The 24869-nt window shown below is 41.4% G+C and overlaps 1 protein-coding gene across 4 annotated transcripts; it reads left to right on the plus strand.

The window, feature by feature from the left end:
• Nucleotides 1-945: 945 nt before the first annotated feature.
• Nucleotides 946-17473, plus strand: mfsd3 (major facilitator superfamily domain containing 3). Of its 4 annotated transcripts, none has more exons than XM_023803313.2 (6): nt 946-1066; nt 2052-2768; nt 7487-7634; nt 11993-12093; nt 14347-14456; nt 17116-17473. In XM_023803313.2, exons 2-6 carry the CDS (start codon nt 2084-2086, stop codon nt 17305-17307), a joined length of 1236 nt encoding a protein of 411 aa, XP_023659081.1. In that variant the 5' UTR covers nt 946-1066; nt 2052-2083; the 3' UTR covers nt 17308-17473. The 4 variants fall into 4 exon arrangements, with proteins under 4 accessions (XP_023659081.1, XP_072561473.1, XP_023659082.1 ...); XM_023803314.2 differs by lacking the exon at nt 946-1066 and adding an exon at nt 1074-1223; XM_023803315.2 differs by lacking the exon at nt 946-1066 and adding an exon at nt 1259-1517.
• The last annotated feature ends 7396 nt before the right edge of the window (nt 17474-24869 follow it).

The raw sequence follows: 24869 nt of genomic DNA on the forward strand, positions 1-24869 counted from the left end.
AGCTGATTTTTGGCTGATTTAGATCATGCACAACAACACTCTGGGGATTCGGGAGCAATGTGAAAATTGGAATTTTACAATCAAAATACCACTCTTTAGCCTTAATACTAATTATTACCAATACTAATACCAAACCAGGCACATCACTCCATCCCTGCTGCAGTGCAGCTATATTGGAAGTTGCTTCAATACAATTACTTATCAGAAAACATGGTTAGTCACTGGAGCAATTCCACGGTTAAGGGACTTGTTCAAGTGCCTGATAGTGAAATCACTAAGCCAACCATGAGATTTCAACTGGCGACCTTCCGGTCACAGACATGTCAGAGCCCTTACCCATTCAGCCATAAATTGCTCCCAGAGAAGAAATTTGGCCAATAAAGGAAAGCTGTGCAGAGCCAAATATTGGGACTCCTTGACTGTGGTAAAAGTCATAATCATGATTATTTTGGGCAATATTGAGATCACGATTAATGTGCAGCGCTCCGGTGACCCCACCGGGTCCATGCAGCACATGAAATGAACTACTGTACTAGTCACATCATAGGTACGAAGTACGGTTTGATGTTTGAACAACTTGACACTCGAACTTGTTTTATTATCAGTTACCGACATTTTCTTTTGAAACACTTAAAATGTTTTATACTTGGTGAATTTTGGATGTTTGGGACGGATTAATTAAAATGACGACTTATTATTTCTTATGGGGAAAGTCGAGAGGCTTGTTTTCCTGTTTAACCAACACGTTTTATTGTAATGTTTACTCTGTTAACATACATATGAGAAATAAAATGAAGCTTGAAATTACCCTTGAACCGATCGATCGCGCTCGAAGTTCGACGGTCCACTGTACAGTATGTCGGCGCATTGACTGTAATGCGGCAGCGGGCCGCGGGAGAAGTAATGGCGCTGCAGAAGGCAGCTTTGCGCCGGCGTACAAAACGGCACTGGCTGCTTCCCTTTAAAACTACCGTCGGCGAGTCATGCAGGAAGTACGTATTCAAAACACAGAAGTGAGTCCGATGTGTAGCCGGCAAGGCGGGGAGGATCCGTTAAAAACCAGCGCGTGAGTACCTTAACTTCTTAGCTTGTAGTTTAAATATTACCGTGTCCATTTTTAGACCGAAAGTGAACCATTGGCTATGTGAAGAATCCATAAATCAGACGTTTTTAAGACATAAATGCGTACAAACTACGTGACAGCTAGGCGTGACTGCACTACGGTAAAGAAGATACTGTATATAAACGCTACAAGTAACCCAAAGAATAGTTAATAAAAACTTAACGGTATTATTTTATGGTAAACTTGTTTCCTTATCTAGACATGACGGGCCGTAGCGTTTTCCATAACAACGCAAATTTAAAGTCGTTTATGTAACATTAATTTATGCGTTTAGGTAGTTTAATACAAAGATTATAGTGAAATTAATGTTTTTTTTTTTGGCTTAATGAAGGACGGATGTTACGTGGTTTTAAAAAGTAGCCAGTGCCTATGGTTAGAGATAAAAGACGATGCGGTAAGCAGACCTATTTGCAGGTGCATTGAACGCAGCCTGGAAAGGTGTCATCTACTGTGTGGAAAACCACTGTATTGAGATAATACAAGCTTTTTATAGTACGCGGCAATATTTGTGTTACTTATGTATGTATGTATGTATGTATGTATGTTAGGGTGACCAGATAATCCATGTCAGGGAGGACACTTTGAGCTACTTCAGGTTTTACAAACTACTTTCAAATTGAAAGGCTCCTGTGCTCGGCTAAATAGTTCAGCTCTTCTTGTGCTTTGACTGGTTTGTTTCGTTGACTGAAAGACTCATCCAGCTGTTTCACATTAGCATTAGTGACACATGCATGATTATAGGAGACTGACCAATCAGCACAAAGCAAGAGCTCAGTGCTCAAGTGAAATTCGGGTCCTTTTAATTGAAATGGTAATTTACAATTCCTGTCCTAGCTCAGAGTGTCCTCCCTGACATGGATTATCTGGTCACCCTAATGTATGTATGTAATTTTTATAATTTGATTTATCATTTTCTCTTTCCCAAAAGCGACATGAGATTTGGTGCTCGCCTCAAACACCATGAACTTCAAACTCCTCTTCTTGTGGCTCCTGTACTTCGTCCAAGGTCTGCCGCATGGCTTGCAGTCCTCGCTCCTGCCTATCTACCTAAGATCTTCTGGCCTTTCTTTAACCAGAATCAGCCTAACTAAAGCTCTTTACTTCCCATGGATACTCAAAGTACTGTGGGCGCCCCTTGTTGACCAGGTGGGCACTAAGAAGAGGTGGCTGATGGGTAGTACGTCGGGCCTGGCCTTGGTGTGTCTGGCCAGCTCTGCCCTGTCTCCCGACAGCCACTTTCCCATGGTCATCATGGTGCTGCTGGCCATGAACTTTCTGGCGTCCGTGCAGGACATTGCCGTCGACAGCGTGGCGGTGCAGCTCCTCCAGCGACAGGAGGAGGTGGGTTATGGCAACATGGTGCAAGTCGTGGGATACAAGATGGGTTCGGTGCTGGCCGGCGGGGGTTTGCTGGCTGTCATGGACATCGTGGGCTGGAGTGCCATTTTCCAGGTGCTTAGCTGCATGTACTGTGCGGTCGTCTTGTACATTGTGAGGACTCCATTTCTGAACAAATATCAAATGAACCCACATGATGAGAAGAGGTGTCCAATTGGAGGACTCAACCCCTGGAAAGTATGGAAGGAACTGATGACTGTGCCTGGGACCCTGTGGACTGTCATTTATGTCCTCATTTACAAACTAGGTAAGTCTATGAACTTACATTTTGCCATTTTAATTGCCATGAAATGTAAAGTGTGGCAATGTAATTTTAACAGTAATTTATGGTTTGTTCCTCAGAGTACCTTTCAGATCTTTTAATTCTCATTTTCACCACAAGGTGTAGCTGTTGCCATGCCTCAGTTTTTCCTTACACAGAGGAAGTTGCCTGAATGAAAACTAACTAAAGGGCATGGTCTACCAGTTCTGAATTTGCTACTCTGGGTCAGTTGACTCGTAGTTTCACTTGTTTCAAAGGGACATTATTTCTCAATCCTTTTTAAAAAAAAAAAAAAAAAAAAAAAAATCTGAGTCTGTGTGAACAGCTGTTTATAATCTGCGTTGTATAAACTCATAGCAGATCGTAGTGAATACTTGAATTAATATTAACATTTTCTGGTTGGCAGCAGAAGGGGATTATGTAAGGATTACAGTTTCTTTGTGTCTGCCGCGTTTATAGAGATGAGAGTACACAAGTGCAGGTTTCTACAGTAGCGTTATTGTGTGTAATCGGATGAACCACAGACACTGACAGAACTAGAAGCGACGTTTCAAATAGGAGACATTTCCAATCTGTCCGGAGGTTCCTAATGGTTCATCAGCATCAATCATATCTGAATATTTTGAATTTTAAATCAGTCATCTGCTGTTTTTTGTTAAAAATATATAATGTAGTCCATACTGAAGCTTGACTTAGGTTGATGTATTGGATACTCCAGGCTTAGGGTAAGGAAAGTAATTGTGATTTTACAGATCGCCGAGCTGGATTGGACCAATGGTGTAGGCCTGTAGGGTTTTTTTTTTTTTTTTTTTTTTTTTTTTTTTTTTTGAAATAGCCAAATAGCTCATTCCTTCCACTTGCCCCTGCCATAATCACAGATCTGATTCTTGAGTTTAATTAAAATACCCAGCCAGTAGTCATACGTATTAAACGATCTGGGACACCCATGCCGCTGACCCCCCCCCCCCACATGATTGGAGGCTGGAGTGATGTGATGCCTGGCCTGGGTCGTCTGAGGCAACGTGGGAGCACGACGGGCAGGAGGAACTTTTCCCTGAGAAGGGTCCAGGTGGATGGGTTGTGGGAGTGGAGAGGGTTTGGAACGAAGGCGTTTGCCCCTCTACTGCAGACCCCATGGGGATGTGAAGCAAATATTTTCTAGAGGGAATGAAGAGAACCATGGGGAAACCAAGGGAATGAATTAATTACTAAGCGCCACATGGCAGCATGTGTGCCTCCTGCTGTATGGGCCTCATGCTGGCGAATGAGAGACACCCGGGGGCTGCTGTGGGCATCTCAGAGCAGCAGATAGCCGTCAGGTAGCATGACCGTTGCACACGGTGTGTGTAATCTCCTCGTCCAGCTTTATATATGTCTGTGTGGCTACAATTGTAAATAATGTTAATAAGCACGTGTAATTGGTGACACCTGTCGTCTGCCCTGTGTTTCTGTGGCTACAGTCTTGCCCTGAACCTGTCCTGTATTAGCAGTTATAGATGGGTGCATGGATGGATGTGCGTTTTATACAGTACATCCAACGTGTTCTGTTGTGACATTCCACTGTCTTCAGCTTGTCTGACCAACGGTTAGGATATGTCAGCCTCGTTTTTGATGGCCTAATCAGAAACTGTATGTGAAGCCATTAATCTGTTAAGCAGATGAGATCACAATGCGAAGTTTAAAAAAATAATTCTGTCACAGAATCAGAGGTGCATATGTAGTTGATTTTGTACATAAGTTTATTTGGCAATATATATACCATCTATATTTGGTGTCTTGGATTTACAACTACTGTTCAGAGAAGGCACATAGTGTTCTAAGTGCCTAATGAAAAATAACAAAATAAAACTTTTAATACTATAGTGCAATAAGACAGGACATTCAATACATTTTGAAAGAATGTGGATTGGCATTTCTTTTAAGGCAGTCTGGTTTCACTTTTAAAAATTTGCCCGATATGCATGCTGTGAATGTTATTTTGGCAGTTGTCTTCTGTTACCTCCCATTGTGCATGAAATTCAGTGCTTTCATCCAGTTTAAACACCAGCGTATATGACAAAGTGCAACTAACATATGCTACATGTAGTATTTGTAGTATTAAGTTTTGTTCCAAAATACGTTGTTGCTTTGCTACACATATTATTCATCTGGAAAAATGTAGCAAATCTCAGTTTCTTATTTAGTGTTTCATCTAACAGGTGTATCTTTAAAGAGTTTATTGAATCAGTCCTTTGCATCTGGTCAGCTGCAGATTTGGTACTTTTTTTTTTTTTTGCAAAATTCTGTTGTTCTTTCTTACAGCTCAGGAAAGATGCAGCCCAAAGTATGTCTTTTTCAGGCATGGCAGTGGGTTGGGCTGCAATTGTTTATGGTTTAAAATCTTTGCTCCTCTTGCCCTGTGACCCTCACAGGCCCCCATTACTCCCATTACATTAGGCCCTTTCTCCTCTGTCTGTTTCCTCTTGTTTTCTTCTCCAAAGAACCCCCCCCCGGAATCCAATAAATACAATTATTTTGTGTAGCAAACCTTTTCTGCAGTAACTGGTTTAAAGACTAAAGTAGCAAACGAGCCTTAGTCCCTTGGTTCTGCCTCCAAAGCCCAGGCTACTGACTCCCCACCTCCACAAACTGCTTCTGTTGCTTGGGACTGGGGCCACAAGGCACAGTTTGATAATGCTGGTCCTGGGGCCACAACCACTGCACATGCTGATTTTCGTTCCAGCACTGATGTTCATTAATTGCGTTTTGATGTGAGGTGGTGCTTAAATTCTGAGTATGACACATCACAGTGTTTTCTGCTAGTTTTAGAGGTTTGTTTATATTGTATACACCTCACAATTAAGAGATTTAAGGTAGGTATTAAGCAAACTAATGAATAGTTAAATAAATTATTTGTCTCTGGCTGCCTAATTGTTCACAATCCTTTGAATGAGGGTATAACAAGGTTTAAGGTATTTTAGTTCGGATCTATACTCATTTCTACTGTTGTATCTGAGTAGCTCAGATTCATCAAATACGCAATATTCCACTTTTGTCCTCACTTTTCCTGAATTTTTTTTTTTTTATATATTTTTTTTTTTTACTTTTTAAATACTTGCTTTTAAGATATCCTGTGTTTGTCGAATGTGTTGTATAGAAAGATGTGTTATATTGAGTGATCCAGACAACGTAAGGAATGAGAAGTTTTTATATATATCTGCAAACCATCAGTTCATCATAGTACAGTGGATTCGGTTAGCTTTCACACATAAAGGAACTCTGTAAGTGGTTTTTAATCTTTGTGAATACGCGCAGTCCTTCAGTATGAAAAACATCTTCTGTGCTCCATTCACGCCCCGCCGAGGCAGTTTGGGTGAGCTGAGTTAATGAGTGTGGCGAAGGTCGCGGTACTTTTCGTTACATCCTGGATCGACTTTAATATGCGCTCCTCCTCTGCTGTTGTCATGCTGAGAAGGTTGGTTTGGGATTTTTCAGGCTTTGTCAAAAACAAAACAGTCTGATGTATCATCTTGACTTTTGTCTTTTTGTACAAGTGAAGCTTTCCGGGACAGTCTGTGTCTTGTCGTGTTCCGGCAGGGGTCTCTGAGCTGTCGCTCAGACGGCGGGAAGATCTTAAGTCGCGCTTTCTGAAGGTAGTTTCCTTAAATAATTATAACCCTTCTAAATATTTCAAAGTTTATGTGGTGAAAACAATGATCAGTAGACTTGAGACGGCACAAGTGTGCCATCACTTTGCCAATCCTACAGTTTGAGCCGAGTTTGATGACTCTTTCATGCACTGTTTCTAAACTTTTTTTTTTTTTGTAATTAGATATTTTCATTATTTATTGTTTGTCCATGTGTAAGCAGAAATGCAGAAACGGCACTGTCACATGACCACATTCTTGCAGTGGAGGGAATTTGACAGAAGTTGGCAAGAATAGTTGTTCTGTTTTCAAATCTGTACTTGAATAAAAAATGAATTTCCTTGCGTTACATCAATATACCACAATAATGCAATTTTGCAGTATTCTGTGTATTTTATGCATACATACATGTAATATAAACTAAATATATATTTTGCCTGCTTTCCCAGGATAATCTTATTCTGAGAGCTCAAAGATGTCAAAAGAATCTGTTTTGGGTCTACATGAAAATCTGATTCTCTATATCCGAGTCAGGTTCATGAACAGTTATGAACAGATTTCTTGCTGTATTATTGCAGCTGTGTTTTTAGGTTGACTGCTGGATAATGGTGAACAATTGGCAATTCATAGTTTAATTTTCTTCCCATTTCACTTAATAAATGCAGAGAATTTAAGTAAAATAAGCAGCAGTAGGCAATAGTCTAACACTGTCCCCTTAGAAACTTGGGGAAAATTTCGAGGAATGCATGGAAGTTGTTGAATCAAGCAGTGATGTTTCAAGTGATCATTTGTGTCTGTATCTGCTGCTTTCCATCCATAATCCAAAGATAGGCAGTTCTGCTAGTTGGCTTTTATAAATCGCTCATAGTGCACGTGATTTTCTTTGCATGTATGTGTTTCATGGTGGGTTGTATCCCGTCCAGGTTGTCCCCCTGCTTTCAACCCTCTGCTGCCTTGGATAGACTCCAGACTTACTGCCAGCCTGAACTGAATGGGAGGTTGGATGATGGATGATGAATGAATGGATGGGGCATTGGACTGAATGACTGATAGGCCCTCTGTGTCTTCTCCTTGCAGGTGAACAAGGTGCTGTGACCATGTTTCCCCTCTTCCTTCTGGACCATTACATGAGTGCCCGGGAGCTGGGCATCTGGAACGGAATGGTGGCCATGGGTTTTTCGGTGTGCGGCTCCTCTGTTGCCGGGATACTTCTGGCCCGGCACAGGTAGTGCTCACCTACGCTTTCTGTTTTGACGGTCATCAGTTTGTTACATTCCTACCACCAACACTGGAAAGAGAAACCACATCCAGGAGTGTATAATAAAATGGCATTAATAACCGTCTGAGGTGGCACAGTGGCTCAGTGGGTAACGCATTCGCCTCACACCTCCTGGGATGGCAGTTTGAATCCCTCTCCTACTGTGTGTGGATTGAGTTCCCAATATGTTTGGGTGTCAGATTCCTCATTCAGTCCAAACTTAGTTTCTCCACATTACCTCTCTACCCCATCCTATCCTTAAATTCAGCTCTAACTATTGTTCTTTTCAGTTAATTAAGTTTGCAGAGTAACTTTAAAACAAAGCCCTAAAGTTCTTTACTAACAATTACTTATCACCGCATCAATGTAATAAACATTTGAGCTATACAAGAGAATCATAGTCTACTGTGTTCATGCTGTACTTGGGTACCCTGATACATTAGTCTTGTATAAAGTTTTTTTTTTTCTTTATTCCAAAGCAGGTCATGTTATAGTATGACTCCGTGTACCTGATGTTTGGTATATTTTCTCATATAAATTCTGCATTCTATCATTATTACGTTTCAAGTCATTTAAGTTTCAAGTTTGTTTTTTATCACATGCAGTCATATATTGTACTACAGTGTAGTGAGATGCTTTAATTGTCATGAGAGAACCCTGTGACTTAAGACTTAAGCCTGCGATTTACACCCCTATTATCTCCCAGAATAGCTGTACATAAACCTTACAGTAATGGGTAAGTGTGTAAAGGCTGCATCACCATATTGGCTCATATAAGCCAGGGTTTTGCAGTCAGTGTAATCCATGGAGTGCTGCTTGTACCCTGTGTGTGCGTGCACCTATATTCATTAGCACAGCTCAGTACTTTGTACTGGATGTCGTAATTTAATGTGAACGCGATAGCCTTAGTTAGACAAGTGGCTGTCGAGTGTGGGGGACAGGACTGGAGGAAAGCATTCGCTTTGTCAAAGGCTCCAGTGATAGTAGTCCCTAACAAGACTGTCGAGAGGCGAAAGGTATTCAATTCACCTCCCATCTCTGCGGCTCTAGTTTCAGTTAATTAGATCTGTGTGACTGCATTGCATCTCTGTACCTCCAAAGCTGCATGTGTGCAGTGGTGATAAGTAGCCTCGCAAATAGAATAGCGCTTCAGATTCAGCCTGTTGTGGGATCGTCAATAGAAAGAGCCACAGACCAGACCCACCCCATCCCCCCCCCCCCCCGCCCCAAACACAACACCAGAGTCCATAGCCACAGCAAAGTAAAAGTCCCTCTGGGACAGCTTTTCAAATTAAAGTAAACACAAGCCTCTCTCAGAGCTGAAAATCTTGTTGTGCAAGGTGTAAGGGCGAAAGTATTGATTTCTTTCACACGCTGAGCTGAAGGAAAAAAGCGTCCTTGGGACCTGTTTGCTTTTATACAGAGCTGTTGTAGGAAGGGGGATTCTCAAATACACTCGCAAGAGGAAAAATCTATATCAACTTTTTTGTGAGTGCACAATTTGAGGGAAAAAGAAGTCTTTGTACCTATGAAAAGGAAACTTCATTTTTTTTTTTTATTGTAATGTTGAACTCAGATTCTTTTTTATCCCAAGATGCTTGTATCACTTTAATACGGCTTTTAATACTGAGATTTGCTCTATTTTAAATGGGTAATAAGAGCTATAATGCTATACATACTGCCTTGGCTGTTACCTGCGTAAAAATGCTGATATGCTTGCATGCTGCCTGCTGTTTGGGCTGCATTACACCAAACAAAGCCGCCAATTTCTAAACAGTTAGCCTTACGGCATTTATCATGTAGCATCTGGGACCTCTGAGAAACAGCCGTGTGTCTTGTTTTATCCCCCTTTTCATTTAGTTTGGACAAATACAGATTGCTAACCGTTCAGGTCTTTTGGTGACTAAAAAATGTACTTTGAAAATGACTTAACAGCAGAATGTGATGAGTGGTGGAATGCTAAATTTCACACGCACTGCCGCTTTTACCTGATAGCATGTGCATTCAGCCCAACTTCCTTGTCCGTGAGATAGAATTTCCTATTCATTCCCTCATTTGCTTCAGTTTCAGCCTGCTAAAAGCTAATTTGGACAGTTATACTGCCCAATCTGAGACCAGCCAAAAACTGACCCTCCACCGCCCTCCAAACAGATCGCAGCATCTGTAACTCTATAGTATCGATCTTATCTAGATCAAGTACATGTGATACGTCAGCGAGAGTTTGTATATGAATATCACTTTGTTAGCCAGAGGGAAATATGAATAGGTGAAGATGGGGAGGGGGGTGGTCTGGTTAGATAAATAAGACTGGTGAGTTGATTCCCTTTCCGGTTTTAACAGATTAAAGAAATTGCTTGCATTCTTCTGTGCATCGATCATTGGAAAATAAATAAAATGTTACTGTAATGACCTCTCATTTCCCTCATTCTACACGTTCTCATATCTGTAAAATATGTAGCTTGAGAATGTATTTCCAGCTCTCATGATGGCTGTATAGATATGTGCTTGTTCTTTAATGTTTACAGGAATGAAACAGGTTGTCAAAATGGCTTTTGTACACTCACTGGCTACTTTTATTAGGTATACCTGTTCAACTGCTCATTGAAACAAATATCTGGCCAGGCAATTATACATCAGCAGCACAATGTATAAAATCATACTAATACATGTTAGGAGCCTCACTTAATGTTCACATCAAACACCATAATGGGGAAGAAAGGTGATTTATGTAACTTTGAACGTGGCATGGTTGTTGGCTGGTATGAGTATTTCAGAAATTGCTGATATACTGGGATTTTCACACACAACCATCTCTAGGGTTTACAGAGAATGGGCCAAAAAGAAAAAAGAAACATCCAGTGAGTGACTGTTCTCCTTCGTCTAATTTGCCTTGTTGACGGCAGACATCAAAGAAGATTGGCCAGACTGGTTCAAGTTGATAGAAGGCCAACAGTAACTCAAATAGGTACTCATTACAACCAAGGTATGCAGAAGAACATCTCTGAACACGCAATACATCGAACCTTGAAGGAGATGGGTTGCAGCATTAGAAGACACCAGGTGAAGAAGGCGAAGAATGGGATAGATTTCTTTTGCAACATTCGTATTTTAGGGTTAGAGTTTGGTGTAAACAACATGAAGGTATGGATCCATCCTGCCTTTTATCATCAATTCAGGCTGGTGGTAATGGTGTGGGGGATATTTTCTTGCCAAACTTTGGGCTTCTCAGTACCAGTTGCACATCATTTAAGTGCCACAGCCTACCTGAGTATTGTTGCTGATCATGTCCATCCCTTTATGACCACAGTGTACCCAGCCTATAATGATCACTTCCAGCAGGACAGTGCACCATGTCACAAAGCTCATATGACCTCAGACTGGTTTCTTGGACATGACAGTGAGCTCACTGTACTCAAATGGCCTCCACAGTCACCAGATCTCAATCCAGTTGAACACCTATGGGATGTGGAGGAGCAGGAGAATTGTATCATGAAGGTGCAGCTGACAAATCTGCAGCAACTGCATGATGCTGTCATGTGAGCATGGACCAAAGTCTCAGAAATGTTTCAAGCACCTTGTCGAATCTATGCCACGAAGAGTAAAAGCAGGTCTGAAGGCGTCCAACCTAGTATTAGCATACCTAATAAACTGGCAAGTGAGTGTATGCAAGTGTGTCTAAGGTCATTTAAGGTTTCTGTAATCTGCCTGTTTTGTTCATTTTTGGATGCATCCTAAGGGTCATTTATTTCTTTATTTTGCATTTGTGTAAGTTTAAGTATTCTGTTGTGAAACCCGGGTAACTATTAATCCGCAACGCAAACTTTTTTTTGTTTTTTTTGCCCGAGTGGTATCTTTCCGCTCCCTCCTTTGACTGACAGCGTCCAACTGGCATTTGATTGTCACTGGGGTAAATCGAGCGCTGGGGCAGATAACGACTGACTGACTGACTGTGAACGCGGTGTCTGATGGTCACTAATTGCCCCCGAGCTTAATCAGCCTGTCGTGGTGGGTCTTGTCGGGATATTGATTACTTGCAAACTCAACCCACCGGGGGATTTGCTGCTTTAGCTACTTGTGGGGAATCAATTAAACCGGCGGTGATTGCTGGGAGAGCTCACGTGTGGGTTTTTGTTAAGGGGGCCTGATGTCAGGCTCATTAGCAGGCAGCCTTTGAGTGGGGGTTTAGCTAAAGTGGGGTTTTTCTTTATGGGAGAGAGGTAGCAGCATGGGTGTAAACGAGGCTAAAGCCCCCTGGTTTTGCTCCGTGATGTGCGCACCCTCTGAATCGGATCGCATAAACCACAGTGGCCCTGCTTTCTCCGCAGCATGGGCTACCTGATGAGGAGTGCCTTCATGCTGAGGATGTGTAGCATGGCCTTCCAGACCGTCCTCTTACTCCTCTACAGCCAAGCTTCCCTGATGAAAGGTAAGGCAGGGCCTCTGCATTTCTCCATACCCGGGAGTGGTTACGTCAGTGCTGAGCCACTCACGAAGGATAAAAAAACCCCAAAAAATAGGTGAACTACCCACAATAACCACTTCCATAGCTGTGTAGTCATAGAGTCAATTAGCCATTCTGCAGTGGCTGCAGTCTGCAAAGATGTCACCCACTTGTACTTGTGATTGGTCCTGAGTAATGACACAAAATCCCACCTTTATCTCTGTAGATGATTCTAGATGTTATGTTCCCTTTTCAGTCCCCCGCCCCCCCGGGCATCTGTTTTACTCTAAGTGGCAAGCTGTGGAAGGAAGATTAGTGAAAACAAAATATGCCTGTATCAATAGTTCTCACATTTCCAGGCCTTCTCTTAATTATATATTCGTCTTCAGATCACTTCTGCATTCACTGAATAAGGACCGTAGTACCATTTTCCCAACAACTGGTGCATAAGACAGTAGTTAGAACAGCAGAAATATATATTGAAATAAAATATGTAATCTCATTATCCTAGTGTTTGTGCCTGCAAGGTGGAGATATGTTGTGATACTTCCCTCCCTCGCACAGGAAAGCCTGTTTGTCAGCCACTCCCCCATCACTTTTAAGCATGTGGGAACGTGTGAATCCAGCACGCTAGCCTATAGGCAGTGCCGCATGCCACCCGCATTACATTCCCGCTTACTTAAGGCACTTTCTAAAATGCGCTCTCAGCCAGGGAAGATCGCATTAAAGCAGCGGGTGTTAAATTTGTTCTGAAAGTTCTGCTACATCTTGTAGAAATTAGTTTTTTCGATTTCCATGCAACGCTCTCGTTAGTCTCTTTGAACCCGCCCCCCCTCCTTCCCCTGCCGCGTGTCTCCGGCACCTCGGTAGTTGCCGTTAACTGAAAGAGAGCGCCGTTCACTTATTGGTGCTTTGAATGTTTATTTTATGAAAAGGATTGACGCTGAGTTGTTTGACTTTGTTTTCACACCTCCCTGAAGCCTTTCCGGCTCTCTCTTATCGTGGGGGTGCGTGTGCGGGGGCCGTCACTGCTCCTGCCCGACTCACACGCACCCGAGAACAAAGGGGCCCCTGGTTTCTTCTGCTATTTAAATATTATATGAGGCATCCAGCCTCAGATGAGACGGGTTCCATATAGCTCATTTCTGGATAAGTAATGGAGAAGTCTTGTTAGGCAAAACTAAACATCGGCGCTGAATTATTCAGGGAACGCTGAAAGTCAAAGGCAGTGGCGCTTTAGAGGGAATACATGTTTGGCTGAATAGGACGAGACGGCACTCATTTGCGGCCCTCTGCTTTCTTCCCGGCTTCTTCTCCCAGCCGTGGATCCATGCTTTCGTTGCCTTTGTTGCCTGTTTTCACATGCCATTAAGGTTGCCTCACCTGCCAAAGAAAACTAGTCTAAAAGCTTGCTGAAGCACTGGGTAAGGATTTTAAAATGGGAACACGCAGCTTTCTGGCCCCGGCCGACAGAAATCAGAAATGTGTTCGTTTACTCTCTGTGATTCGCTGAGCCCTGAGACGACCATGATCTGGGTTTTGCTTGTTTCAGCACATCTGCTGGCCAGTTTAAGCATTTCCAGCTGCCGTGACTGGAGTGTTTTTAACAAACTGTTGCTGAATCCCGGATAGTGACTGCAAGCCCCCCCTCCCACCCCCTGCATTAATGAGATTGTTCCTCTAATGTCACGTTACTGGAGTATCTTGTTACACTCCACCTGATTGAAACCTTAAAATTCAGAACTATATTGACAAGGTTAATTCAAGGTTGTAAATTCCTAACCAGATTTAAATATGAACATTTTAGCATTTGGATGTTTTGAACAATGTTAAGATTTCCATATTCAGCATATTTTCTTGGGTAATATGAAACTAGTGAAGGAAAGTCTGTTGCTTCAGGGCTTGCATCTCCCTGAACCTAAAGCACGGTTTGCCAGTTCCTGTCCTGGAGGGCCAGTGCACAACACCGTTTGCAGATTTTCCTGCTCAGACACACCTACTAATTCTGGTAATTAGCTGAGTAAGATTTGTTTGAGCAGGGAAATCTGCAAACTGTGCTGGATTCTGGCCCTCCAGGACTGGAGCTGAGGAGCCCCGACCTAAAACCTTTCCCTCCCTGTCATCAATGTGTTAAAAGGTGTTTTTTTTTTTTTTTTTTTTCCCCCCAGCATAAATTAACAAAGCTCTCTAATTTTGATTTTGTCTTGTAGCAACTGAGTGTGTCTCTTCCTCTCTCAGGTGCTGCCATACTGAGTTTGTGTGTTCAGCATTTTCTGGGTGGACTCATCACCACTCTCACGTTTACCGCCATGATGAACTGCACGCAGAAAGCGGAGGAAAGCATACAGGTATGGCTGTGAACCTGGGACACAGACGACGTGCAGGAACACCCCCGTAAGACAGAGGGTAGTGGATGTGGGATAGATCCTAACACCCCTGTAAACCAGAGCACACCAGGTGGGGGATAGGTTCAATCCCTCAAGCATTTTAAACTGAATTTATTTCTGGAATGAACTGAAGCTTTCAGTCCGTTCCTGTGATTAATAAGTCAGTTCGGTGTTCTTGGTATCAGTTGAATTTTATATCGCGTTCTCAATTCAGAGCTTCTTCACAGCGAGATATTACAGGAGATCACTTTGCTGGGTCGTCTGGTAAGTCCCTGCCTTGCTGAAATAGCACAGTAGCATTTTAGATATTCAGAAGTAGTATTCAAAAGCCTTCAGTCAGTGACTTTTAGAAGTGTTTTAAGTTAAAGATGGCAGAGAACACTTCATGTGCTTTTTTACACGTTTTAATGGGGGGAGAGAGCAATTATTGCCAGAATAAACTACAGTTTAATCATAACACAGATGCATTTAACAAAATATTTCACAGGTTGTGCCCAGTGATAGTAAGCCAATACTCTGTCCAGTCAGGGTCCTGCTAAATACTTTAAATTAGCCAGTGTACTCATACCAACGGGACTGGACTCTGACAGCTGAAACAGTATACAGAGCAACTGGTCGCTTTTTATATATTTCCAGATTTGTGTGTTTGTAAATAGTCCCTCGCCAACTATGTTGCAGCGCGTCATTCCTTGAGAAATGTCACACTACCTCTCCACGCTGAACTTTCGGACTGGCCGGCTGTCTTTGTCCATGTTGAGCATAATCGATCGTGCTTGTGATAGTTCTTAGGTGTCTTTTTCTTTCCTTTTCGTCGTGACGGCTCCTGGGTTGTTATGGGAGCTTTGCCACAACATCTAGGGCAGCCGTACAAGATTATGAAACAGTTCTAATTCATACCTCCACTAACACTTTCCCTGACTTTCTTTGCTAAGCTCCCCCTTTCCTCTCAGCTATAACTACTGACAACCTGCCCTCTGATTCCCACTAATGGGCTTCCAGATGTTCCCACGCATGAGAACTTGTTTTCAAATGGTTTGTCTTATCATTGAAGGGGTTCATTTCAAAGTTGTGCCCAGAAAGACTTCTCTCCTCTCATCATGTTTCGCCAGCTCTCAGCTGGATAATCAGTTATGGCTTTTCAAAGCTTGTTTCTTTAGAGGTCTTGTAGGCTTCACACGCTGTCTTTGGACCAGTTGCATTTGATTCTTTTCCCTCTCTGTAGAGCAGGAGATCGGGCAAATTCCAACAAATAACCAAACAAATCTGACCGACCTCTTTGAAGTGTCTTTAGCTTGGTTCTGTCCATTTCTTTTCTTTTGTTTTTGTCTTCATCCTTTATTTCCCCATTTCCAATTAGTTTTTAGCTTCCGTTCTTGCACATTTTTAGCATGGATGAGGGATATACGGATACCTTTTATCTGAAATGATTAGGGATGGTATTCACCGATTCCCATCAGTCTACTGGCTTAAGCTCACAATGCATCGGGATGCATCGTTTGTAACATCTTTGCATCAGTAAAATCTGATTTATTAATATATAATGCTTAATGATTTGCAGTACTTGAGACAGAAATGTGAAGTAAAAATGGAACTTTTTAAATTTATGATTTGCTGTCTGCTTAAGAAAAACCAGATAAATTCAAACTATCTGTACCACATTGAATTGAATAGCATCATATTGTTTTGCATTGCATCATATCATATGGAGTTTAAGTCAAGGGAGGTAATGCTAAGATTATACAATTCCTTGGTGAGACCTCACCTAGAATATTGTGTGCAGGTTTGGTCACCATATCTTAAAAAGGACATTGCGGCCTTAAAGGTGCAGCGTAGGGCCACAAGAATGATTCCTGGTCTTGGAGGAATGTCATACGAGGAAAGGTTATTTGAGCTAAATCTGTTCAGCCTCAAGCAAAGGAGACTGATCCAGGATCCAGGTCTATAAGATTCTAACAGGTTTGGATGCTGTTCAACCAAATAGTTACTTCAGCATTAGTTCAAATACAAGAACTCGTGGCCATAGGTGGAAATTAACGGGAGAACATTTCAAACTGGATTTAAGGAAGCACTTCTTTACACAGCGTGTAGTCAGAGTATGGAATAGTCTTCCTGATAACATAGTGCAAGCTGAATCTTTGGGTTCCTTTAAATCAGAGCTAGATAAGATTTTAACAACTCTGAGCTATTAGTTAAGTTCTCCCCAAGCGAGCTCGATGGGCCGAATGGCCTCCTCTCGTTTGTATAGTTCTTATGTTCTTATATTGGATTACATTATGATGAATCGAATCATGTCAAGTCACACTGCATCGCAATAGGGGTGAGTCACAACATTTCCCATTTGCAGTTACTTCATATATACCTTTAACATATCGGATCGTTGGCAATCTATTGAGATATGTATCACACCAGCCTCAGTGAGGGAGATACTCATCGCTAAAAATGATGTATATAGGCTGCATTTTTCATATTTTGCCACATCCTTAGTTTACTAATAGTTTCCTAATAACTCCTTTCCCCCTTGTTGTTCCTCCCACCCTTCTTTGAGTAGTGATATCAAAGATGGATGCCAGATGACACATTTGTACATGTAACTTCCTGATTTTTCCTTCTTAATTTCCAGGCCACTCACTACAGCTTTCTGGCAGCACTGGAGGTGATGGGGAAGCTGACCTTCAGTGCCCTGGCGGGATGGGTGGTGGACTGGCTGGGATTCCCAGTCAGCTTCCTTATCTTCCTGCTTCTGTCTGCTGCCGCAACGCTCCACGTCTGCAAAGCCACGGAGGGGGGGCAGCTGAAGCACCAGACTAGCTAACACACTGATTGGGGTGTGGTTGGACTGGTTGGAGGGGTGGAGTTTTCTGCTGAAGCTCTTCCTATAGGTGGCCTTCAATATGCTTCTGATGCATTAGGAACATCCTGATTTTTATATTATTTTAATCTAAGCTGCACATGCAATGAATAAAACTCTTTGGAGAGTTTTCTGTATTGTGGTTTGTGACAGACGGTTGGATTAGAGACTTAGAAGGCAGTTTGAGAATTATTACGTCTGTTTTCTAGAAGAACGAGAGCGAGGACAGCTCTCCCTTGCATGCTGTGTGTGTGTGTGTGTTACAGAAGGGATGCCAGCTTCCCAGTCTGGCCTGCTGCTCCCCCGGGCCACATTGGCCCTGAGGGGGGGGCTTCTCTGACAGCCTGTGGGTGAGACACCACATGGTTTGCCCCTCTGACAGCACTGAGCCCCCGGCCCCAAAGTTGGGAAGCTGCTAGGCTCCTGAAGTACTGCAACTTTGAAATTTAGTTTGAGGACCCATACATGTTCAGCACTGCCTCGTTCCGAATCCACTCTAACTGGCACTGCTTAATTCACTGGTTCTGATAATCCTGTGATTAAGGTGATGGCTCATCAATTTTAAAGCATGTTCTCAAGCTGCAGATAACCAATTAGTGAAGCGGGTAGCTGAGCAGTGCACCCACTGACTCCCACTCGTTATTTTTGCATTTTCACGCTCCATATCCCTGCTAATTCAAATGTTTTTTGCTTGCTGTTGGCAGACTGTTAATCTCAATTTAACAACAACCAACCATAAACAGGTAGTTTTAATTCGGACGGCTAATATTGTTGAACTGTTTAGAAGTCAAGCTGTTTTAGTGCACGGTATTTTTGATGCAGTAGGCATTTAATTATGCTCGGATGGTGCATGTGCAATTTCAGTTCGTAAAATTGCTAACCAGCTCTTCCCCAGTAAAGTATTGTTGGAAATTCCAAACCAAATTAATAATTGTTAAGTTTCTTTTCCTAGATGTTATTTATTAATAATTTAATATAACATTAAAGATTTTGCTTTGAAGGGTGGAATGCTCTTTAACTCGTTTTGCCTTTTTTCCCTGAAAGGTTTTGCTCATCGCATAAGCAAAATAACTTTTGAAGGACATAGACAACTGTGGTTAATTAAGGGGCAGCTGTGTCCATTTTCATGGCTCCCAACCACCAGCAGTTGAATATAACTGACTGACACATATCATTGTCGTTTGCACATTTACAGTTTTCAATCTCTGTTTCAGTTCCTTAGTCAGATTTCTTGTCACAAGATAATATACATCTTTATTCCCAGGATGTGACATTTTCATGCATGCCTCCACCTGTTCATTTCCTATAACTGCTTCTACATAAATAGGACGCACTATGGAGAACTGTCTTCAAATTGAACTGATGCCTTTAGACCAAGGGAGAAAATCCCATGCAGTTGGGGCTCTCTGCCTTTGAAGAAGCCGCTAGGACTGCATTCTGACCTGCAACCCTCAAAGCACTAGGATACCTGCAGAGGTTCTTTCCCAGTTCTCTAACATTTACTTTATATAGGCTTTTCTTTCTATAGTTTGTTTTCATTTATTAAAATTCTGTATTAACTTTGTAGTTTTGTATCATCTTGTACTATATAATTCTTATGCTAAGTGATATCACAAAGGCAGCTTTTCACAGTAACTGGCTGTCCATTCATTTGGATCAAATGTAGGGCTTGTTAGGGTGGTTAGTCCGACAGGAGCTGGGAAATGGTCAAATGGTCATAGTGTTTATGTTATATTTACTATGTACTTTTTAAAAACCATGTACACCTGAGTAGTTTAAGTCAGTCTGAACCGAAAAGTGAATCAGATGCTGGCAAAGCTGCAGTTCCTACCCTTCCATGACAAACCTCATCATGCTGTCCTCAAATATAAATGCCATAGGACTAGATCTGTATTGTATGAGAATATTCTTCAGTATTGACCAAGCCCAGTGATTTTTTTTCCATAAGTTCCCCGAGGTGGTACTATATGGCTGCTGGTCATGTACAGAATAGGGAACAAGACACCTTCCATAACCGCTAATCTGAAATGGTATTGCAGTTGAGCCTGGAGCCTTGTAACACACAGGACACCAAGCAGGGACTGCCAGTTTACACACAATGGGCACTTTAGAGACAATGATTTAGAATCAGGATAGTTTTATTATCCCGGAGGAAATTGTCTAAATTGATTCTATTTACCACAGGATGCAATGCAGCGTGAAGTTACAATGCTACCTACTGAACCTCCGCACTGCCCGTGTGCTTATTATTAAAACAGATGTGTGTTGCATTTCAAGTGTCAATATTCTGCGTCCAGTTATCAGTTATTGGAAATCGGCTAATGTAATTTGCATAGTTCTACTTTTTTGCAAGCATTGCTGAATTTGCAAATGTATGTTGGCCAATTTAATATGGAAAGATGTATCATTCTTTTATAATGTATAAAATTTTGCAGGATTTTGGCGTCTCTGAAAGATAACAATGGAAGATTCCGTTTCTGATTATTTTATGCATGACAGACTTGGAGAACAAAGTGATTCGAACACGGAATACTGCATACAGTTAAAAGTGGTAATGTAAAACTTGTTGCTTTGTTCCATGGATTGACATGAATCATTATTTGAATGATGTCACTAGGGAATTTCACAGTTGCTGCCAGTTTTGTTCTGGATATTTGTCTGGTGAGTGTTATTACGTAATTTTATTTATGTAAGGTTTTCGTTGTCGTGTACGGACTGACAGGATGTTCTCCGTGCATTTTTAGCTCCCAGATCTCTTCTGTCTCACATTGGCTTCATGGCTAAAATGCGAGCCTGCACAGAAGCAGTCAGTAATCTAATGCAAGCCATTTTGAGCCTTGCTGCAATGGGAAGGGTCCTTAATTCAAGATATTGCCAGGAGATTTAATACTGCGGTCACGAGACCCACAACACTGAATGCTATAACAGGAAGGAGCAAAGAAAAAAACAAAACGCCAAGCTTCTATCTGATAAACGGATTAACGGATATGGTAAAATGGCTCTCTTTGCCGAATCCTTGCCTTGTACTGTATTTGGTTTCTATTGTGGAAATGCGGGGATTGCAACATGTTTCTAACCATGCAAACAAAAGTGTTTTGTCAGCGCCTGAAGGAAAAGGTGTCGGTTTTTAAGTTGGCTTTGTGTTGAGGCCTGCAGAATGGGCTGCTGGACCCTTTGTCTTTATGGGAAACTCTCGGCGACGGTGCAGGGTGACTGCAGTACCTAGGCATTGGGTGTCTGCGCTTCCTCTCCTGATATTCAGACCTTTGTCAGTGCACAGAAAAAGAAATATCGGCATGTTTCCAGATCAGATCTATTTTCAAGTTCTGCTCTTCCCATCTCCTCCTCTTTTCTTCTCCACTGCCCCCCCTCCCTCTTTATTTGTTTTTGTTAAACTTTCCAGGACAGACCGTGTTCGTGATACTATTTAAAAACATTAAAAGTCACTCCACACTCTGCGGCTTGGCACTGGGTACATTGTGCAAGCTTTGAGGAAGCACACAGGCTGTATCACTGCAGCGCGTCATGTTGTGCAGGATTTCAGGATTTTGAGGATCAGATTGTTGTTTTTTTTTTTTTATTATTTTCTAGTGATAGAATAACTTGAACAAAAACACCTTTTCCTTCCCTTAAAAGTAGGTGCACTCAAAAAAAAAATGTCTTATTCTGCCTGACTGTGTCTGGAGAAAACATTTGAAGAGAGCATACTTTAATGTAGCAGAAGACATGAAAAATCCATGTATTTTATATTTGTGTCTGTTCACAGTATCAGTTTCACAGGCTATTTACAGAATATGACAGCTTTGTTCTAAACTCCACCCAGACAGCAGAAATTACTATGGCAAACAGTAGATTCATCTTACCCACCTGCTTACTGTATAAAAGGCTTTAATTGAAGTTCTTTATTCTATGTGTGTAGGTCAAATTCAAGCAATACTGTATTGCTTATAAAAAGAAACCCTGAACCAGCTCCCAAAATATTTTCAATCTGTTCAGCATGTTATAGTAAAATGCCATGATTGTTATTTTGACATTTTATGACAGTTGGGGACGAAGATGTTCGTAAATCTTAAAAGTCATCGGTCTGAGTTTTAAGGTTTTGAATAAATAGTAATTTGGGGAACCAAAGTAACCAGAACATGATAAAAATAGCAGAAAGTAAAGTGGCTCAGCAGTAGTGGGTTGGGAGGAAGCACTGGCTTAGCTGCAAAGCACTCACACTGACCCTCAAGCGACAGAGATGTGACATGGACCTAAGGTGCACTCTACCTGGGCCGCCAGTGTACAAATGCCAGAACTGCCTGTCTTTCCGCAGTGTTAGGAAACCTTGGAAAACCTGCAAAGCCAGCAATCTATCATCTAATCCATATCAGTTTGTTCGAACAAACTATCTAGCTCAGGAGGTGATTTTTTTTTGTAAATTGTAAGTAGAATTGCATAAAGGAATATTTTAAAAACATATTTGAAAGAGCATATATCTGAAAGACTTAGACTGTAATTTAAAATAAATGAGTCTATACTGCAGTTTCTCTGTAATGTTTCTTTATATGCCATATGTGATAATGATGATTCGACTTAAGCATTACTGACAGCCTTTTCAAAAATTATGTTACCCGAGCTGTGATTTTACACTCTGTCAGACAAACTGTGACTTGTAGCCAGTTTCAATTCTGTCACAGAAATATATAGCAGCGTCCAAAGTTCTTATGGGAGATTGAATGAAGTCATCTGTCTTCCTGACCACAAAACATTGTACTACGATTTTTTTAAATGTTACCCTTGTCACTGTGTATTTCAAGAATGTTTAGATCAGCGCCATACATCTTAGATGAAGGGTTTTGGGATAAGTAGACAGTACAGTATATCCTTTTGCACCAAAATCTCAATTTAATTAATTGTTGACACATGCACTTAAATTCTGTTACTACTTGTTTTCTTTTAACAAATACTTTTGGAGGAATGAAAATGATATCACAAAGGAGGATAGGGCAAAAACTACTTTACATTATTTTACTGTACTACAAAATACATAATATTAGTGAATGGTAAACCAAGCCCTTTAAAACTTAAAAATGAAATGAAACACAAATGGAAAGAAGAGTTGAATCATTATGGGTAGTGCAACATAATCCATACATCCAACAAAAAAGAGAGAATTGACCTTGCATACCACTGACTTGGAATTTTATGTGTTGGTTGAATTTTTAGGGCAGCTTTTTGATAACGCCCTACTCGCAATATCAGGCATCGCATACATCAATTTTAAGTTTAAGTATTGTTTTATTTCAATTAAATATCTTCTTAACATTTTACCTTTTCTCAATTGTTTTTGTCTATTTCTCTTACAAACCATGAAGCATTGGTCTGCAAATACTATGTTAGTATGAGTAGACTCATAAATTAAATATGCTAGTTGATCTTTTATATGAATTGGGGGGGAAAGGTTTAATCATGGCAGATGTGTTTTTTCCTGCAGTTCGTTCCTCTTGTGGAGGTTTGTTGACTGTCTACCAACTTCTCATTAGTGCCTGGGGTTCACCAGTGACACATCCGCTGAGTAACTGGGCACATAATGTGACTAGTGTTTGTACCCTAAAGCAATGCCTCACTCAACTTTTTTCTTGCCGTGATCCCCGCTTTCATATGTTTTTATTAATTTTCGTAAACAACATATCTGCAATGAGTTAACAAGTTAATTAGATGAAGAAAGCAAGGAATATTTCCTGATTATATACAGGAATATTTGATATATTTCCTGATTATAACCTGATTTGTTTGTTAATTGTGAGGACGGATAATGACAACTTTGATTTTATTGTTGCTGCTAGGGGGTGGTGCAGTGGTTCGCATTCCTGCCTCACACCTCTAGGACCTGGGTTTGAGTCTCTGGCAGGGTTCTATGTGTGGAGTTTGCATGTTCTCCCCATGTCGTTGTGGGGTTTCTTCTGGGTACTCTGTTTTCCCCCCGCAGTCCATAAAAAAAAATATTGAGGTAATTGGAGTTACCAAATTGCCTGTAGGTGTGTGACCTGTGATGGGTTGGTGGCCCATCCTGGGTTGTTCCCTGCCTTGTGCCCATGGGCTCTGTACCACATCCCCCTGCCCCCCCGTGACCGTGAATAGGGTAAGTGGTTTCAGAAGATGGATGGATGTTGATGATAGTGATGCTTTAGACATGCGGAGCCATTGTGATTTGTCTTCTGGCTGATAGTGAGGTATGGTTTGATGCAAAGTGTGAGGAAAAGCAAGTCCACTCAGGCCAGCCACTGACACAAGGCAATGTGACAAGCTGCCAAGTCATATGCTCTGCTTAGTGAATCACTGCTTCCATGGCTCTCCAATGGGTTTCCATTGGGCTGCTTGGGTCTGTCTAGCTGTGGTAAAATGCCACCCCAGGTCTGCATGTTCTTTGATACTGTGGATATCATCAGGTTCATGTGAGATGCTGAAGGTAAGTACCCAGCATGTACCGGGCTACAGTGCACGTTATAATTCTGTGTGTCCTACGAGATACTTGCTTTGTCTTGTTTTTGATGGCATTCAGTCTTCAGCATCGTATTTGTTCTTCTCCGAGGTCAAGAGGGAATCATCACTCACTTGTACCCGTGCCAGTGATATATGGATGTGCTCAAAAGTTTATTTATTTAAATCCCAGAAGCTTTAAAACTGATTAGACATTAGGCTCAAATGATGTGGGTATGTTGCTTGGCAGGGAAGAGGTCACTGCATGCTAGAGAAACACAGATAGGGAAGTGTAAGCATATCTTCTGCGCACATTGAGCCGCTCTGATACAATAACACAGTAATTTATGTCCATGCATGTATACACATTATTATCCCATATATAAAAAAGAAGCTTGTTGTTCTTTGCAATCCTATTAAATGAATAATTCAGTTATGAATGTGTGGTGATAATGTATTCGAAGCATCTGCCATCTCCATATTACTAATGCAAATGAGAACAAACAAAAAATGAACGACGCTTTCATACAGGAAATGACAAATGCATAGCGTTAGCACTGTTAGCTTTTGAGTCTCTCGTGTCCATGCTTCTGTAGGAGCCCTATCCCCCGTTTAAAGAGGTGCTCATTCCACATTTTCCCATGGAGGTCATTGCATCGACTCATCCATGTTCAGGTACATAACCACAAAGCAGTGCCACCTTCCCAAGCATGATCAACCACATCAATCCTTCGACTCCTGTCATATCGCAGAGCTCAACCCAGGTGAGACATACATTTACATACGGCTACATTTATTTTTATAAACAAAAAACAATTACTAACAATCTATATTGTATCTCTACTGCCATGTAACGTACAAAGCACAAATGGAGAATTTTTCATTTTATGAACCTATGACTGGATCATTATTAAACTGACTGTTTAAATAAGTGAACACAACACAGTCTAACCAGGTGAAAAACCTACAGCCATCTATTTAGGTTCAAACATAATTAGGTTCTCATCTGTTGTGGTTTATGGTGATGAAAAGCAGCCAGTATGCTAAATTGGTAAATTCCATCT

Source organism: Paramormyrops kingsleyae, chromosome 2 (genome assembly GCF_048594095.1).
Source record: "Paramormyrops kingsleyae isolate MSU_618 chromosome 2, PKINGS_0.4, whole genome shotgun sequence".
NCBI classification, from domain to species: Eukaryota; Metazoa; Chordata; class Actinopteri; order Osteoglossiformes; family Mormyridae; genus Paramormyrops; species Paramormyrops kingsleyae.

Bases quoted from the DNA above. Each gene is read 5' to 3' on its own strand.
- mfsd3 (XM_023803313.2), top strand. From the start codon at position 2,084: ATGAACTTCAAACTCCTCTTCTTGTGGCTCCTGTACTTCGTCCAAGGT. The intron at 12,094-14,346 runs GTAAGGCAGGGC...TTCCTCTCTCAG, and splicing joins CCAAGCTTCCCTGATGAAAG to GTGCTGCCATACTGAGTTTG. The intron at 14,457-17,115 runs GTATGGCTGTGA...CTTAATTTCCAG, and splicing joins AAGCGGAGGAAAGCATACAG to GCCACTCACTACAGCTTTCT.